The 17,328-nt window shown below is 48.2% G+C and overlaps 1 protein-coding gene across 1 annotated transcript; it reads left to right on the forward strand.

Annotated features, from left to right (window-relative positions):
* Nucleotides 1-14,678: 14,678 nt before the first annotated feature.
* SOX12 (SRY-box transcription factor 12) lies at nucleotides 14,679-16,942 on the forward strand. Its single transcript, XM_036827220.1, has one exon. The coding sequence runs from the start codon at nucleotides 15,076-15,078 to the stop codon at nucleotides 16,012-16,014; it is 939 nt and encodes a 312-aa protein (XP_036683115.1). The 5' UTR covers nucleotides 14,679-15,075; the 3' UTR covers nucleotides 16,015-16,942.
* The last annotated feature ends 386 nt before the right edge of the window (nucleotides 16,943-17,328 follow it).

A 17,328-nucleotide genomic window follows, 5' to 3' on the forward strand; every position in this document is an offset into this window, starting at 1 on the left:
GTTATATGTCAGATGTTATGTATGTTCACTGATGCATTACTTAAGGTACCAAGGACTGGAAACAACCTGATTATCTATCAGCTATGTATCAATAGTAGTTAGGCTATGGCACATTCAAATAGTGTAACACTGTGCAGCTGTTAAAAAGAACGGCTATTAAAAACCATCTAAGACACATTTTAAAGTGAACAAAGCAAGATATGGTATGCTACTGTTTACATTTTAATTTTACTTTTTTCAGCTTTGTTGAGGTGTAATTGACAAATAAAATTGTAAGATATTTAAAGTGTACCATGTGATAATTGATATACATATTACATTTTAAAATGATGGAATAAATATATACATATGCTTATTTATGTATAGAATAATCTGGAAGGATATTAGTGAAATTGATAACTGTTGCTTCTGAGAAGAACTGGATATTTGGGATTGGAGCTGGAAGGAAAATGTATTTTCCACGGTATATCCCTGGGGGGTTTCTTTGGTTTTGTTTCTATTTCATGTATTATCTCTGGCAAAAAAAAAAAAAAAATTAACAACAAAAAAATGCAAAACACAACACAAGACTTCAAAGAAATTCCTGTAGACTCTGTAGAAACAGGAGTCCGTTTCCTCTATCTTTAAAAACAAGACATTTTGGGCTTCCCTGGTGGCGCAGTGGTTGAGAATCTGCCTGCCAATGCAGGGGACACGGGTTCGAGCCCTGGTCTGGGAAGATCCCACATGCCACGGAGCAACTGGGCCCGTGAGCCACAATTACTGAGCCTGCGCGTCTGGAGCCTGTGCTCCGCAACACGAGAGGCCGCGATGGTGAGAGGCCCGCGCACCGCGATGAAGAGTGGTCCCCACTTGCCGCAACTAGAGAAAGCCCTCACACAGAAACGAAGACTCAACACAGTCATAAATAAATAAATAAAAGAACGTGAATTTCTTAAAAAAAAAAAAAAAAAAAGACATTTTGATGGGAAAGTTTAAAACTCTAGAGCAGCCAAGCCAACTCACTGGTCTCCCTGCTTCCAAGCTTGGTCTCCTTCCACCCAGGAAAATCGTCCCCAAAACAAAATTTGATCACATTAAGCCCCAGCTTAAAAGACCTTCAAAGACTTTGTGTCCTCCCTGGGGCCCACCAGGCCCTGCCTGGCCGCCCAGCCTCCTCTGGGCCTCACCCCCTCACCCTGGCTGGGCTTCTGCTACTCATTCCAGGAATTCACCCTCCCAGACCCGTGGTTAACCCTTACCTTCCCTGGCGCTCAACTCTAATGCCACTTCCTAACGGCAGCCTTCCCTAACCTTCTAGACAAAACCCTCTTACACTCCCCTCCTTTTAGTGGTCACTGCAGGTACAGTGATATGTTTATTTATGCCATGGTTTGATTAATATCTGCCTCTGTCTCTCAATTTTGAGCTCCCAGAGGGCAGAGACCAGGACTTTTTTTGCTCTTGGTTAGAGTTCCAACATTTCGCACTGTGCCTGGCACATAGTAAAAGCCCAATAAATATTTATTGCATGAATGATCTAGAAATTACTTAGCTGTGGTTACAGATCAGGATATGTACCTCCTTATCCTTTTTTTATTCCTTTTTTTTAATTGAAGTATAGTTGATTTACAATGTTGTGTTCGTTTCAGTTATACAGCAAAGTGATTCAGTTTTACATATATATATCTTTTCAGATTCTTTTCCATTATAGGTTATTATAAGGTATTGAGTGTAGTTCCCTGTATGGTAGGTCCTTGTTGTTTATCTATTTTATGTACAGTAGTGTGTATCCTCCTTGTCCTTTGTAAATGACACTCAAAGTATCCCTTAGCACACCTGTCACTGACTCTCTACTGAATAAGGGCTTATTCATTCATCTTCAAAAAGCAAATTCAGGGGCTTCCCTGGTGGCGCAGTGGTTGAGAGTCTGCCTGCCAATGCAGGGGACACGGGTTCGAGCCCTGGTCTGGGAGGATCCCACATGCCGTGGAGCGACTGGGCCCGTGAGCCACAATTGCTGAGCCTGCGCGTCTGGAGCCTGTCCTCCGCAACAAGAGAGGCCGCGATAGTGAGAGGCCCGCGCACCGCGATGAAGAGTGGCCCCCACTTGCCGCAACTAGAGAAAGCCCTCGCACAGAAACGAAGACCCAACACAGCCAAAAATAAATAAATAAATAAAAATTAAAATATATAACTTATAAAAAAAAAAAAAAGCAAATTCAAATTTTGGGATTAACAGATACACACTACTATATATAAAATAGATAGACAACAAGGACCTACTGTATAGCACTGGGAACTATATTCAATAACTTGTAATAACCTACAATGGAAAAGAATCTGAAAAAGTTATATACATAACTGAATCACTTTGCTATACACCTGAATCACGGTAAATCAACAATACTTCAATTAAAAATAATAATAAAAATTTTTTTTAAAAATCGAATTCAGGGCTTCCCTGGTGGCGCACTGGTTGAGAGTCTGCCTGCTAATGCAGGGGATGCGGGTTCGAGCCCTGGTCTGGGAAGATCCCACATGCCACGGAGCAACTGGCCCCGTGAGCCACAATTACCGAGCCTGCGCGTCTGGAGCCTGTTCTCCGCAACAAGAGAGGCCGCGATAGTGTAAGGCCCGCGCACCGCGATGAGGAGTGGCCCCCGCTTGCCGCAACTAGAGAAAGCCCTCGCACAGAAACGAAGACCCAACACAGCCATAAATAAATAAATAAATAAATAAATAACTGATTAAAAAAATAAAATAAAATAAAATATATAACTTATAAAAAAAAAAAAGCAAATTCAAATTTTGGGATTAACAGATACACACTACTATATATAAAATAGATAGACAACAAGGACCTACTGTATAGCACTGGGAACTATATTCAATAACTTGTAATAACCTACAATGGAAAAGAATCTGAAAAAGTTATATACATAACTGAATCACTTTGCTATACACCTGAATCACGGTAAATCAACAATACTTCAATTAAAAAATAATAATAAAATTTTTTTTTAAAAATCGAATTCAGGGCTTCCCTGGTGGCGCAGTGGTTGAGAATCTGCCTGCCAATGCAGGGGACAGGGGTTTGAGCCCTGGTCTGGGAAGATCCCACATGCCGCGGAGCAACTGGGCCCGTGAGCCACAACTACTGAGCCTGCGCGTCTGGAGCCCGTGCTCCGCAACAAGAGAGGCCACGATAGTGAGAGGCCCGCGCACCGCGATGAAGAGTGGCCCCCACTTGCCGCAACTAGAGAAAGCCCTCGCACAGAAACGAAGACCCAACACAGCCAAAAATAAATAAATAATTATTTTAAAAATTCAATGTAAAAAACAAAACAAAACAAAACAAAAATCGAATTCACTCCTTCAGTCTTCTCACTTTTGGTAAGGGTTTCCTTCAGCCTGGAGGTCAGGCCCATCCTCCCCTATTCCTCTGAGGGCATATCATTGAGACTTAGCCTGCATGTCCCCCGCACTGTGAGGCACAGTGGATTGTGAATACCTAGCTTCAACAAAACACTCCCTTATCCCTGGCAAGAGTAGCTCTGGCCCTGAGCCCTGCCCCTCCTCAGGAGGTGGGGTGGGAATCTGTAGGCACAAGAGGAACTGCCCACCCAGAGTCTGTGCCCTCCCTTTCCAGACCATTCTCTGAAACCCCAGAATTCCCTTCCAAAATATCCCTAAGCTCAATTAGAACCTTCGTGGCCTCATCCCTGGGTTCATCTCAGCTGAGGGCAGGCTGCACTGCCTGATGCACCCCTTACAGACCTGAGGCTTAGGTCTCAGAGTAGCTGTTTGCAAGAGACAGCTGGATGTGGAGGCTGGGGTGTCCACTCATACGTGCTGGGTCCCTCACTGATGGGATGGGAGGTAGCCGGACAGGGGTTGGATGCAGGATCCAGGGGGTAGCCCTCCCTGGGCCAACACACCCTGGCACAGACCTCCAAGGGTCCTGGAATTCTAATTCGAACCTGGCTCTTCCAAGTTGTTGTGAAAGTAGATCCGTCAAGGAGGAGAATATAACATATTTCATTTAACACCTTAGATTGATGATGGATGTATCACTTCTAACTACAGAGACATGTGGTATATGGGCCTCCAATTGAACTCTTGTCCTGGGCACTACAAATGCCCCTGTTTGGTTGTACCATTTCTTAGCTCAGACAAGAAATGTAAGCTCTCTGGGCCTGTTTCCTTACCAGAAAAGTGTGTTTAATGGTAACTGCCTTATCAGGGCTGATGAGAAAATTAAATAAAAATTCATGTAAAGGGCTTCGCAGAGTGCCAGACCCTCAGTAAACATAGCTCTCATCGTTATTTTTTCCTTTTTGTCCTCTGGCTAACATCTCCCATGATTTTCTATATGACATCCAAACTGGTCTCTTTTGTAAGATTTCCGCACTGCTCCTCCCTCCACATAAGGATAACCCCCTATTCTCTCCACTTAGTCAAATCCTACCCTGTCTTCAATTAAGGTAATAGCTGCTGGTGACTGCAGTTTACTAAGTTTCAGGCATCGTTTTAAGAGGTTGACATGCATTATCTCAACTCAGTTCTGACACCAACACAACGAGGTGGGTACTGTTTATCATTCCCCAAATACAAGGACACTGGTATCTGGAGAGTTGAAGCACTGGCATCTGGTAAGTGGCAGGGCCATTGGGAATGTGAACCCGGTCTTACTACAGAGATAGGTCTCCCAAATGCCTAGTCACGATCCTGTTTGCCGCCCCCTCCGTCCTTCCAGTGCGCCGGCGAGACCTCTCTCCTTCAAGCCCCCATACTGAAGGCTGTCATACCCCGTCAGGTCTGTCTGCGGACTTTCGGCCTCAAAGGGCGGGCACTTGTCTCACGCCACGTTGCCCACATCAGGGATCCTCCCTCCTTCTCTCCTCATTCTTCCTCCCTTCCTCCCTTTCTCCCTCCCACTAAGTATCTCGTTCCTACTCTGTGCTAGGCTTTGTGTTCGTTCACATGCAAAATGTTACCAATGGAGAGGTCAAGGGAGGATGGAATTATATGTCATTCTTCTCTTTCGTCTTTAACGCCTTTCTGTTTGTCTGATTTTTTTCCAGTGAGCACGCAGGCCAGGTTTCTCGAACCCAGTTCAAATGCTGCTTTGCTTGGTTGGTTTGGTCGGAAGAAAGCCCTGTCCCCTTAACTCCCAGCCCCCACGCCTCCTCCACCAGCCCTCAAATCCAGGCCGCCCATCCCCCCTCCGGAAGGGGGGAGTTGGGAACGAACGCCGAAATCTGAGTGGCTCTTTCAAGCCTCCGTTGCCGTGGAAACCGGCAGCACAGGCCTTGGCGGTCCTTTACACCATCCTGCAGCGACGCAGCCAATGGGCTATGAGCTCCATCCCAGGCGTCCCCGCCCCACAGCTGCCCGGCAGCCCACCAATGGGCAGGTCCCTTGGCTTAGAGTCCTGCCTTCCGCTCAGGGACACCGCCAGTGAGCTTCGGTCCTGCTCTCCCTCCAGCTTCAATGAAGCAACAATACTCGATTTTTCAAAAAAAGGAATTATCCAAATTAGAAGGAACTAGCAGTAACGCCTCTGTCAGTTGCAGCCTGAATAATCTTTGGCTGGTATTTTATTTAAGGACAGCAAAACTGTTCCAATTAGACAACAATATATGTCGTTCTCTACTAAAACAATTTTAGGCAATGAAAATTTAGGCAATGGGGTTGATATCTGCTCTACGTGGATTTCTTTCAATATAGGTATTTTCATTTAATTTTAAATGATCAAAAAGCTAGTCATCTTTCCTTGTTTGTATTTCAAATGCATACAAATGAAAGACGCTGAGTCATTGAGACATTGACCTAAGTAATTGGTAGCTGACTTTTATTGGACAAAACATATTAAAACTGTAGGATAAATGAATATTTCTCTTAATCCATTGAAGAAATTCCATTTTTAAGGCAGACTATGTAATTGCTTTAACACTCTAAAGTCTAAATAAACTAAATGTGTTTTTAAAACCCTGTGCCATCTTTTTAAAAATGAACTTTATTTTTTAGAATAGTTTTAGATTTACAGAAAAATTACAAAGATAGTACAAAGTTCCTATATCCCCAACCCATCCTGTTTCCTCTATTATCAACATCTTACATTAATATGGTGCATTAGTTACCATTAATAGTTTATTCTGATTTCCTTAGTTTTTACCTAATGTCCTTTTTCTATCCCAGGATCCCATCCAGGATGCCACATTGCATTTATCTCATGTCTCCTAGATTCTTCTTGGCTGTGGCAGTTTCTCAGACATCAACAGGACTTATCACTGTTGGTGTTGATCTTGATCACCTGGCTGAGGTAGTATCTGTCAGGTTTCTCCTCTGTAAAGTTGCTCTTCTTTTACCCCTTTTCATGTTCTCCTCTTTGGAAAGAAGTAACTATGCTTGGCCCACACTTAAGGAGTGGGGAGTAATGTTCTACCCCCTTGAGGGTGGAGTATCTATGTAAGTTATTTGTAGTTTTTCTGCACTGAAGATGTGTTTCTTTTCCTCTATTTATTTAGTCATTTATTTACATCAATGGACTCATAGATACTTATTTCATACTTTCAGTTATAATCCAGTACTGCTTAATTTTGTTGCTCAAATTGGTCCAGATTTGGCCTTTGGCAGCTCTTTTAGTTGGCTCCTGTGTCCCTTTGACATATTCCCATCTTTGTGTGTCTCTTGTTGTTCTTGAGCACTTTCTTACCTTCTGGCACTATATGTTGCCCCAGACTCATCTTGTATATTCCCTGCCCCAGTCCTAGAATTAGCTGTTTCTCAAAAGTCCAGATTCCTCCTATTTCAACTAACAGAACAAAGAAATATATGTGTATATGCTAACCTGTGTACATAAACATATCTATGAATATTTCTGTATGTAACCATCTGCATCTATATTAAGCTAAAGGTGAGGTCCTATTTATATTTCCAGCTCTAATCCATTACCACATGAATCATTCTCGCCTCCTCCCCTTGCTCATCTGTAAATTCCCACTCCAACAATGAGAAACCGGCTCCCAGCATTCACCAGGAAAAATGTATAGCAACCCATACCCCTGTGGGAAATATTATCAACTTTATGTACACTTTCTTTTGCTTTTAGTTTTACAGACCCCACTCATTTCTAAAGTTGCTTAAGTCAAGCTCCTTTCCCCCACCCCCTTTAATGAGGCTGTTTCATACATTTGTAATACAGTTTCTTTTGTCACATTCTGCATTCCATTTTGGGATTCTCCCCAGTCATAAATGATTTTTTAATTTTTCATGCATTAAGATTTGCTCTTTCTAACGTATAGTTCTATGGGTTTTGACAAATGCATAAGGTCTTATATCCACCATTATAATATACAGAAGAGTTTCACTGCGCTAAAAAGTCCCCTGTGCTTCACCTATCCAACCCTCTCCCCCCCAAACCCTGACAACCATTAGATCTTTTTGCTATCTCTATAGTTTTGCCTTTTTGTACATTTTCTTTTAAAGAGAATACACACAATAGAGTACTTTTGTTGTTGCTCCTGTTACAACTCATTGACTTTTTTTTTTTTTTTTAATTTATTTTTTTGGGCGGCGCCACACAGCATGTGGGATCTTTGTTCCCCAACCAGGGATCGAACCAGCGCTGCCTGCAGTGCCAGCGCGGACTCTTAGCCAGTGGACTGCCAGGGAAGTCCCACAACTCATTGACTCTTTACCATGCTCCATGTCCTGAAATATTATGCTCTCCCATTTTGCAGATGAGAAAACTGAGGCAAATAAGTTGAAGAAACTCCCTAAAAACTCATAACATTGAACAAAGTTTGACTTCAAATACTGGGTGCTTTGATTGTTTAAAGCCCCAGTATTTCCATGCTTGACTTCTGAGTCACCTATGGGAGTCCTCTATATTTATCCAATAAGGTGGGAATGACTTATTTCCCAGTTTCCCCAGGCAGTCCCAGTTTATTTCTGTTGTTCCAGCATAATTATTAATAGTGTCCCCTTTCATGATAAAGAATATGGTCACCTCCAAAGGAAAAGTCTAATGAATTTCAGAGTCAGGTTGTGGGAATTGTACTCTAGGAGATGTGGAGATGTACCGATGGGGTGTGATGTGAGTCACCAGATGGAACCCACTGTCCAGGTAAAATCAGCTCCTCCATCCTAGTCACCGTCCCCTTCCTTCCCCAATCTGATGATTCCCCAATTCCATCAGCGCTGCTGGTGCTGCTAGAATGCCCCTGATGCTGTCCTCTTCTCCCCATGAACATGCCTCCAGGTCTGGTCTCTCCTTGCTGCCTTGTGCTTCTCTGAGTCTCAAACTACATCTTATGGACAGGCAACCCAGAATTCCGTCAGGATCTTTAAGACTTTGGGATTTCACAGAGAAGTTTAAAAAACTCCTCTCACCCCCTGAAAAAAACTATTTATTTTAAAATTTGGAGATGGACAAAAATTGCCAACTTTTTATTTTGCCAAGTAAGGATGAGGAAAACCTCCATCTTCTCTATTAGTACTGCCTCTTAGAAATATAATGCAAGCCGTAAGTGTTATTTTAAATTTTCCAGAAGCCACATTTTAAAAAGTAAAAAAAAAATTAAATCAGAGAAACAGGTGAAACTAATTTTAACATATTTTATTTAACCCAATATATCCAAAATGTTATAATCTCAAAAATATTAATACGATATTTTAATTTTTTTTGCTAAGTATTTGAAAACCAGTGAGAATTTTGCACTGTAGCACATTTCAATTTGCAGTAGCCATATTTAAGTGCTCAAGAGCCCCATGTGCAGTTCTATAACATTATTCAGTAAAAGAGCCCTGTAATGTACATACACACACACACGATCATAATCTTTGAATTTTTCAAAGAAGACATTTAGATGAATCAAGAAATGAATTACCTTGTTCTTATTGCTCTCCCTCTTTATTATGAATGTCTTTGAGGACCGTGCTGGTTCAAAGACTGATGTTTTAGAGCTAGACACAGTTGGGGTGGGTGGAGTTGCATGATGGTGTCTGTGACAGCCACGCCCACACCCGATTTGGCTCCTTCCTCCCTTCACCGAACAGGTATTGAGAGTCTGTGTTGTGCCAAGATCTGCTAAGTGCTGGGGAGAGTGGAAATCAGGTGGGTCCTTTGATCCCATGGAGCTTCTGCTCTGCTGTGGTGTACCAAGTGGGGCTCTGCAGGCAATGAAAGGGTGTATTGTCTGCGGAGAATTTGAGAACAATAAAACTGATTGAACATCTCTCTGCATTTTATTATTACCATGTGCCCGCAATTCTAAACCATGTCAGTGTTAAGACACTCCTCTCTGAAAATCAAGTTGTTGGTCTACCTTGAGTCCTAATGATATATTTGTAAGCTTCGAATCAGCATATTTTAATCACTTGTACACTAATAAACATAATCGCCTACAAGGAAGATAATTCAGAGCACTCACAGCTATACATTCAGCCCCTAACACACACCAAGTCAGACACAGCTACACGCGTTAGTTTTGAGAATAAGTTCGTAACAGTCCGGAATTGTTCAAGCTCGCTTCCTGAGTACTTGTGTCTCCAGCCCCTTTGGTACAACATATGGCTGTGTTTAAACAATAGATTCAAAATAAACAATGATAGCACAGTGATTAGGAAGCTGAAGAACCAGAACTTGAGTTGCTTCAATTCTGTCATTCTATGTGACCACTTGAAGCTTTTGTATTTAAAATTTAAAACAGTGAAACAAAGAGTGAACGGCCAAGCGTGGTAACAGCAAATTTTATTATTTAGTAAAATAGTATTATATATAATATTATTATTTAGTAAAATTGTGTTTTACCGAATTTGAATCATATATATATTTTTAATAGATTTATTTTATTTATTTATTTAATTTATTTATTGGCTGCGTTGGGTCTTCTGTTGCTGTGCCCTGTCTTTCTCTAGTTGCCGCGAGCTGGGGTGTGGGGGGCGGGGGGGGCTTACTATTCGTTGCGGTGCGCGGGCTTCTCATTGCGGTGGCTTCTCTTGTTGCGGAGCACGGGCTCTAGTCGCGCAGGCTTCAGTAGTTGTGGCACACGGGCTTCAGTAGTTGTGGCTCGCGGTCTCTAGAGTGCAGGCTCAGTAGTTGTGGCACACGGGCTTAGTTGCTCTGTGGCACGTGGGATCTTCCCGGACCAGGGCTCGAACCCGTGTGCCCTGCATTGGCAGGCGGATTCTTAACCACTGCGCCACCAGGGAAGCCCCTGAATCATATATTTAATATTAAAATTGATTCTTATTTTTAAAGTGATTTCTTATTTGTTTTTAAACTGTAATGTAATTAATGGAATGGAATGGAATTATTATTGCAACAGACCACTGTGTGGGTGTGTTTCTTTTATTTTTCAAAGAAATATAGTAATATAATTGAAAAGTATGGATCAAATACTCTTTTCCTTTTTTGTACTGTAATATTTATTTTTACCGACATGATTATGTATACAAAGTTCAATAAAAGAGTATTGTCACCATCTGCATTTCTTTTCTGGCCATTATCATTAGTATCATTCATTGTATTTCATGACTGCTGCTGAAAATAATGTCATTTAAGGGAGCCATCTGTTCTGAGTGTCAAATGAGCTAGGCAGGTCACTGGTGCACTGAAGAAAAGGAACATGGGGTTAGGAGAGCTCTAAGGAGGCAGACAGAGGCAGGAGTGCTGGAAAGGGTGAAGGAATGGACTTCACAACACCCTGTGTGGGGAAGCTTGGCTTGTTCCACAAACTGAAATGAGACTTGTGTGACTAGAGAGTGGATCAAGACCGAGAAACCGGGAGAGGAGGTCAGATAGGTGAGCAGGGGTCAGACCAAGCTTGGCCTAGTGGGCCAGGTGAAAGACTGGTGTTTATCTTGAGAGTAGTGGGGAAACCACTGGTGGGTTTTAACAAGGGAAGATGCACAATCAGATTTTTGACTGAAAGACACCATCACTCTGCCTTCAGGGAGGAGAATGGAATGGAAGGAGATCTGCTGGGTACAGGGACCAGAAAGGAGGCTGGGCAGGTACCCAGATAAGAGATGATGGTGGCCTGGACCAGTCGGGCAGCAGTGGTCAGCATCTCTCCAAGAACCTTACCATCTATCTACCACAGTCCGGATTGAACAGCTCAGTGGTCAGCCAAGCCTTGAACTCCTGTGGCCGGCAAGGTTTAGACTCTGGGGCACCCATTTGAAAGGACTCAGGATAGTCTGTGTGCACTGATAAATACCACATCCCAGTGGCAGACCAGAGTTTTGGGTTTTGGGTTCCAAAATTTCACTTCCTCCTCTGGGCTCCCGGAGGAATTTGAGCACACTTATGATAGAGCACTGACTTTCATTTAATAAATAATTATTGAGCACCCACTGTGTGCCAGGCACTCTCCTAGGGACAGAGCAGGAAAAAAAAAAACAGACAAAAATCTCTGCCCTCTTTGAGCTGGCATTCCAGTGGAGGGGAGATAGGCAAAAAACAAGTGAACAAATAAAATAATTCCGGAATGTGGTGAGTGCTATGAAGCAAATAGAAAGGGTGATGGGTTAGAAGAATGCAAGCAAAAATTAAGATGTCTAACAATACCAAACTTTGGACAGGATGTAGACGAAGAGGATCTCTTCTATGTTGCTTGTGGAAAAGTAAATTGGTACAACTTGGAAGTTTCGAATCACCTTATAAAAGTTAGCACTCACATATCCTCAGATGCAGCCACCACACTTCCCATAAAATACCTGGGAGACCTTCCTGCACTTGAGCACCAGGAACACATTTAGGATTGTTAACAGGAACACTTGTTCATAAGAGCAAAAACCTGGCGATAATACAAATGTCCAGGGACAGGACACTAGACAGAAAAATTGTGGTACATTCCTGCAGTGGAAAATGAATGAACCCCACACAGGTGCAATAATTTAGATGAATCTTACCACTATAACATTGAGTGAGAAAGTAAATACCAGAGTATTACATACAGCATGATATCCTTTTTTTTTTTTATTCCTCTTTATGATACCCTTTTTTTAAAGCTAAAGACAAGAGAATATATTTTGTTGGGGTTTTTTTTAATGTTTATTTATTCATTTGGCTGCACTGGGTCTTAGTTGCGGGATCTTTGTTGCTGCATGCGGGATCTAGTTCCCTGACCAGGGATCAAACCCAGGCCCCCTGCATTGGGACCGCAGAGTATTAATTACTGGACCACCAGGGAAGTCCCAATGAAAATATTCTAAAATTGATTGTGGTGATGGTTGCACAGCTCCCTTAATATGTCATTGAATTGTATACTTTAAATGCATGAATACTCTGGTATTTCAATATAGCTGCTAAGCTTTTTTTAAGTGTAAGGGAAGACTCAGGATAGACATTACATCAGGTGAGGGAAAGCAGGGGATGGGATGGGAGAGAAGTTCATAGGGAAAGGTGGGTTATTATCCATGTTCCAGTTCCTGTGTTGGGTTGCTGATTTCACTGGTTTTTACTATATTATATATAAATAAATATATACAAACATGAACTGAACCAATCGTGGACAATGATAACAATGTCACAGACCAACAACTCTGTGTACCTGAGATGCAGGGGAATGTGGGTGGGCGACAGCAGAGAGTGGTCAGGGCAGGCGTCTCTGGAGAGTCCATGTGAACTGAGGCTAGAATGAGATGGACCAGCCATGTGGGGATGGGGGTGAAGAGTTTTCCAGGCTGAGGAGACAGCATGTACAAAGGCCCTGAGGTGGGTCCAAGCCTTCTGTGTTTGAGGAATATCCAGGAGGCCAGTACTTCAAACTCTAATAATAGTAATGGCAGCAGCTACAGGGCCACAGTAAGACCTTTGAGAAGCCCTAAGCACTGAAAAGACGGCAGTGCCCATCCTATGTAATTTAAAATAAAACAAATATTAAGTAGGAAAAGTGTAAAAGTGCTAGAAAATTTTTTAAAAGCTTTTATTTTTCCCAGGATCACTACTTTGATGCCTTTTTTCTTATTATGTTGGTGTTTCTAGGTTGGTGGTGCCCTGAGTCTCTGATAACTAATACTTGTTGTGCATTTACTGTGCCTACATCCATTTATCCCATTTAATCTGTAAAATAACCATATGAGGAAGAAACTGCTTTTTCCTATTTTAAGGACACGCAAAGGAGGCAGCCGGATATGAATACAGGAATTCTGACTCCACTGAGCAATGAACCGTACAAGCTACCGTTGTTAAGATTCAAACTCGGGGATCTCCAAATCTCAGCGTCCAATAAGTCGCCGGAGAAACCATTTGGTCGGGAGCGGAGCCTTCTCCTTCCGAGTGCCCTGTGCCTTTAAGAGTCGCCCCCTCCCGCCGGCGAAGATCCAATTTCCCTCCCGGGCACCCAGAGCAATCACCCCGCCCCCAGCGTCTGCGGAGCCGCACGCAGGTCCTCCCTCCCCCACCCCACACCCTCCGGCTGGGCTCTCCGCGCCCGCCCGCCCACGGGTGGGTGAGGTCTACTCCCTGAGACACGCACCTTCCAATCCGGACACTGCCCACTATGCCCCAGCAGAATGCTACCCTAGAGACCCCCATCCCGACCCCTCCCAGCTCCTGATTCCGTGGAGGGACGCTTCAGCGACCCCACCCATCGCCCGGGCCCACTGCGCGGTGAAGGTGACCTCCCCCAAGGGGCAGCACACGCCCAGCAATGCCCGAGCGGGCTCACACGTGGTGAGATGGGAGCGCGCAGCCCCTCCCCGCCACGCGCCTCGAGCGTGCGCCTCGGACCCGCCCCTTGGCCTGGCTCCGCCCCCGTGCCCGCGCACGCTTCTCCAGAGCCGGGAGGGGCATCGCGCCCTAGTCTGGCACCAGGCTGGTCTAGGTGTGGCGTGGGACCTGGGAATGGGGCACCTACGCATCTTCGAACCTCGCCTGAGACGTGTGAAAAGCGGAGTTCGTCCTACTCAGGACCCTCGGCTGGTTAGGCGAGGTGCCCCGGCCCCTTCGTGCGCTGAGGGAAGAGAGAGCTGGGACCGCGAGCCTAGGATTCGAGCCCTAGTCTGCAGATCTTTGGTGTTTCCTACCTGGAAAGTGGGCGTCATGTGCCCTTCTTTCTCAGGACTCTCGTGGTGCCTCAAAACAGAAGAAAAATATAAAAGGGATTCGGTTCATTGGGCCCATAAACATTTGTTGAGCGCCTATATGGCTTGATACTAGGCAGGGGCTACATCAATGATACGATGAGGTTGTTGTCCCCTTAAGGAGCTTTCCTGAGCCTAGGTCTCCTCACCTTCTGTTCTGGGGCGACTAAAAAGACGCCCCCGAAAGAGGAGGGAGCGGAGGTCCTACCTGGCGGCAGGTGTCACTGAGTAAGCGAAAATTTCAAAGGCAACGCGGGGCGGGGACAGGCTTTCTGGAGCCAGAAGGGAAGCACGCTCGGCGTCCCCCACCCCACTCTCCCGCTAGTCCCCAGCCTAAGAAAAGAAACCGACTTCATCCGACACCCCCAATCCCAGCCACAAGACCGCCCAGCCCCGCAGCACGAGCCCCGCCCCACTTCGGCAGCCAGCGATTGGGAGATGCAAATACCAGGTTCTCTGCCCAGCAACGGGTGACGCGCCGCCCGAGCGCGAGGCGTGGCCCGGCCGCAGCCCAAGCGGGCACCTCGGTGTTTACACGGGGCGGCCCCGCGCGCGCCGCAGCGGCCCGCAGACGGAGAGGGGGAGGGGTGGCGCGCGCGCCGGCGGGGCCGCGCGGGGAGAAAGACACTGGAAGGCGGCGGGGCGGAGAGAGGCGCGCGCGGGCCGCGGCCGAGCAGGAGGCTGCAAGGAGAGCCCGCGGGGGCCCTGGGAGCGCAGTTCCTCAGCCCCCGCAAAACAATGTGTGGCGTGCTGCGGGGCGCAACTTGCCGGAGGCGGCGGGGGCGCGCCGAGCCCGCCTGAGACCGCGCCGCTGACCTTCTCCCCCCGCCGTCCGTTGGGCCCGAGCGCCCAGCTTCTCGCTCCCCAGCTCGCGGGGGCCGGGCCGAGCTGCAGGGCGGGGCCGCCCCTCCGTCGCTGCTGCCTCCTCCCCCACCCCCAGCCGCTGAGGATGCGGACGGCCCCCGGCGGCGTCTAGCGGCCCCGGGCCCAGGCGCGATGGTGCAGCAGCGGGGCGCGAGGGCCAAGCGGGACGGCGGGCCACCGCCCCCGGGGCCCGGGCCGGCCGAGGAGGGGGCGCGTGAGCCCGGCTGGTGCAAGACCCCGAGCGGCCACATTAAGAGACCGATGAACGCGTTCATGGTGTGGTCGCAGCACGAACGGCGGAAGATCATGGACCAGTGGCCCGACATGCACAACGCCGAGATCTCCAAGCGCCTGGGCCGCCGCTGGCAGCTGCTGCAGGACTCGGAGAAGATCCCGTTCGTGCGGGAGGCGGAGCGGCTGCGCCTCAAGCACATGGCGGATTACCCGGACTACAAGTACCGGCCGCGCAAAAAGAGCAAGGGGGCGCCCGCCAAGGCGCGGCCCCGCCCCCCCGGCGGCGGCGGCAGCCGGCTCAAGCCCGGGCCGCAGCTGCCTAGCCGCGGGGGCCGCCGAGCAGCGGGAGGGCCTTTGGGGGGCGGCGCGGCGGCGCCCGAGGACGACGACGAGGACGACGACGAGGAGCTGCTGGAAGTGCGCCTGGTCGAGACCCCCGGGCGGGAGCTGTGGAGGATGGTCCCGGCGGGGCGGGCCGCCCGGGGACAAGCGGAGCGTTCCCAGGGGCCGTCGGGCGAGGGGGCGGCTGTCACCGCCGCCTCCCCGACTCCGTCGGAGGACGAGGAGCCGGAGGAAGAGGAGGAGGAGGTGGCGGCGACGGAGGAAGGCGAAGAGGAGACGGTGGCGTCGGGGGAGGAGCCGCTGGGCTTTCTGTCCAGACTGCCCCCCGGCCCCGCCGGCCTGGACTGCAGCGCCCTGGACCGCGACCCAGACCTGCCGCCCCCCTCGGGCACGTCGCACTTCGAGTTCCCGGACTACTGCACCCCCGAGGTTACCGAGATGATCGCAGGGGACTGGCGCCCGTCTAGCATCGCCGACCTGGTTTTCACCTACTGAGCCCACCGTCAGCGGGGCGCGCACGCCCCCAAACCAGCTGTTTACATACAGGAATCAGGTATTGGGGCCCCTCGGAGGCCGAGGCTGGCACCCCATCTCCCGCACAGCCTCCCCCCTCCTAGACGTGCCCAACCCCCTTCAAATCCAGACATGCCCTTCCCCCGCAGACACACCCCAAGGCAGCCCAACCCCCACCCTTTCTCCGACATCCAAGCCCCTCCCCATCTTACCCCCTCCCGCACAGCCACCAGCAGCCAGCCCCCCCCCCCCCTCCGATACACCTCCCGTCCTCTCCAAGAGACCTGTACCCCTCCCCCATTTTGCACACGCCCCTCCTCACGGCCGGAGGACACGCCCCTGCCCTTGCTCCGGACTCCCTCCGCCTTAGCCTGGCCCGCCTCCTGTCTTGTTTGGGGGGGCGCTGCAGCTGGGCGGCCCCGCGCCCTCCTCCCTTGCCCCTCCCTCCCAGGGAGGGGGAGGGGCCCGTTCCTTTTCCCCGGGAACACTGGGATCCGCCCCCTTCTCGCGCATGCTTAATGCTTCTTGGGAGGAGGGAGCTGGTCCCAGTCGAACCTCACGCCCCTGTCAGCCGATCCGGGAAGAAGGGGGGCGGATATAGAGCGATCCTGAGAAATCTTTTGATCCAGGAGCCACGGCTTCCGTTCAACCCGACGGGGCGTCACTGCCTTAAATGGGAGGAGCACTCGGAAGGGGGAGAAAGAGACTAGCCGGCCCGGAAGGGTTGGTGTGGAGCTTGGAACTCCCAAGTGGCATAGCCCCTTATCCCTTACGGGGTTGCCCAACCCACGTGCACCCACCCCTCACCGACTGCATGACTGCCTCTACAGCTTGTCTTGGTTCCAAGAAGCCAACCTTTCTTTCCCCCGCCTGGGAATTGGGGGCAGGGTCTTTCTCTGGAAATCCTTCAGGAGAGAAAAAGAAAACTCAGAACCAAGACACGTAACAGTTTGTTTGGGGACAGGGTCCTTATGCTCCACCCCCCCCCCCAAGTGCCCTTATCACCTCAGGGCACACTCCCAGCCTGGGCTCCTTCCTAAGCCCACCGCCCCTTCCTGTCACCCAGGTCCCTCTGCCTACAGTATTCAGTGGGAGAAACTGAGACACGTTGGTACTAGGGGGTTGAGACTGAGGCATAATAGCAGATGAAGTGGCAAGAAGAGCCCCACTTTTCAGCAGCTGGCTTCAGAGAGACCATCGACTGGGCCAGTGAGACTGAAGGGAGGGTCAGAGCAGTCTTGGGCCGTTTGCGCCTAGCGCTGCTGCATCCAGTTCGGGGTGCCCTCGGAAACCCTG

The sequence above is a fragment of the Balaenoptera musculus genome, chromosome 15 (genome assembly GCF_009873245.2).
Source record: "Balaenoptera musculus isolate JJ_BM4_2016_0621 chromosome 15, mBalMus1.pri.v3, whole genome shotgun sequence".
Lineage (NCBI taxonomy): Eukaryota > Metazoa > Chordata > Mammalia > Artiodactyla > Balaenopteridae > Balaenoptera > Balaenoptera musculus.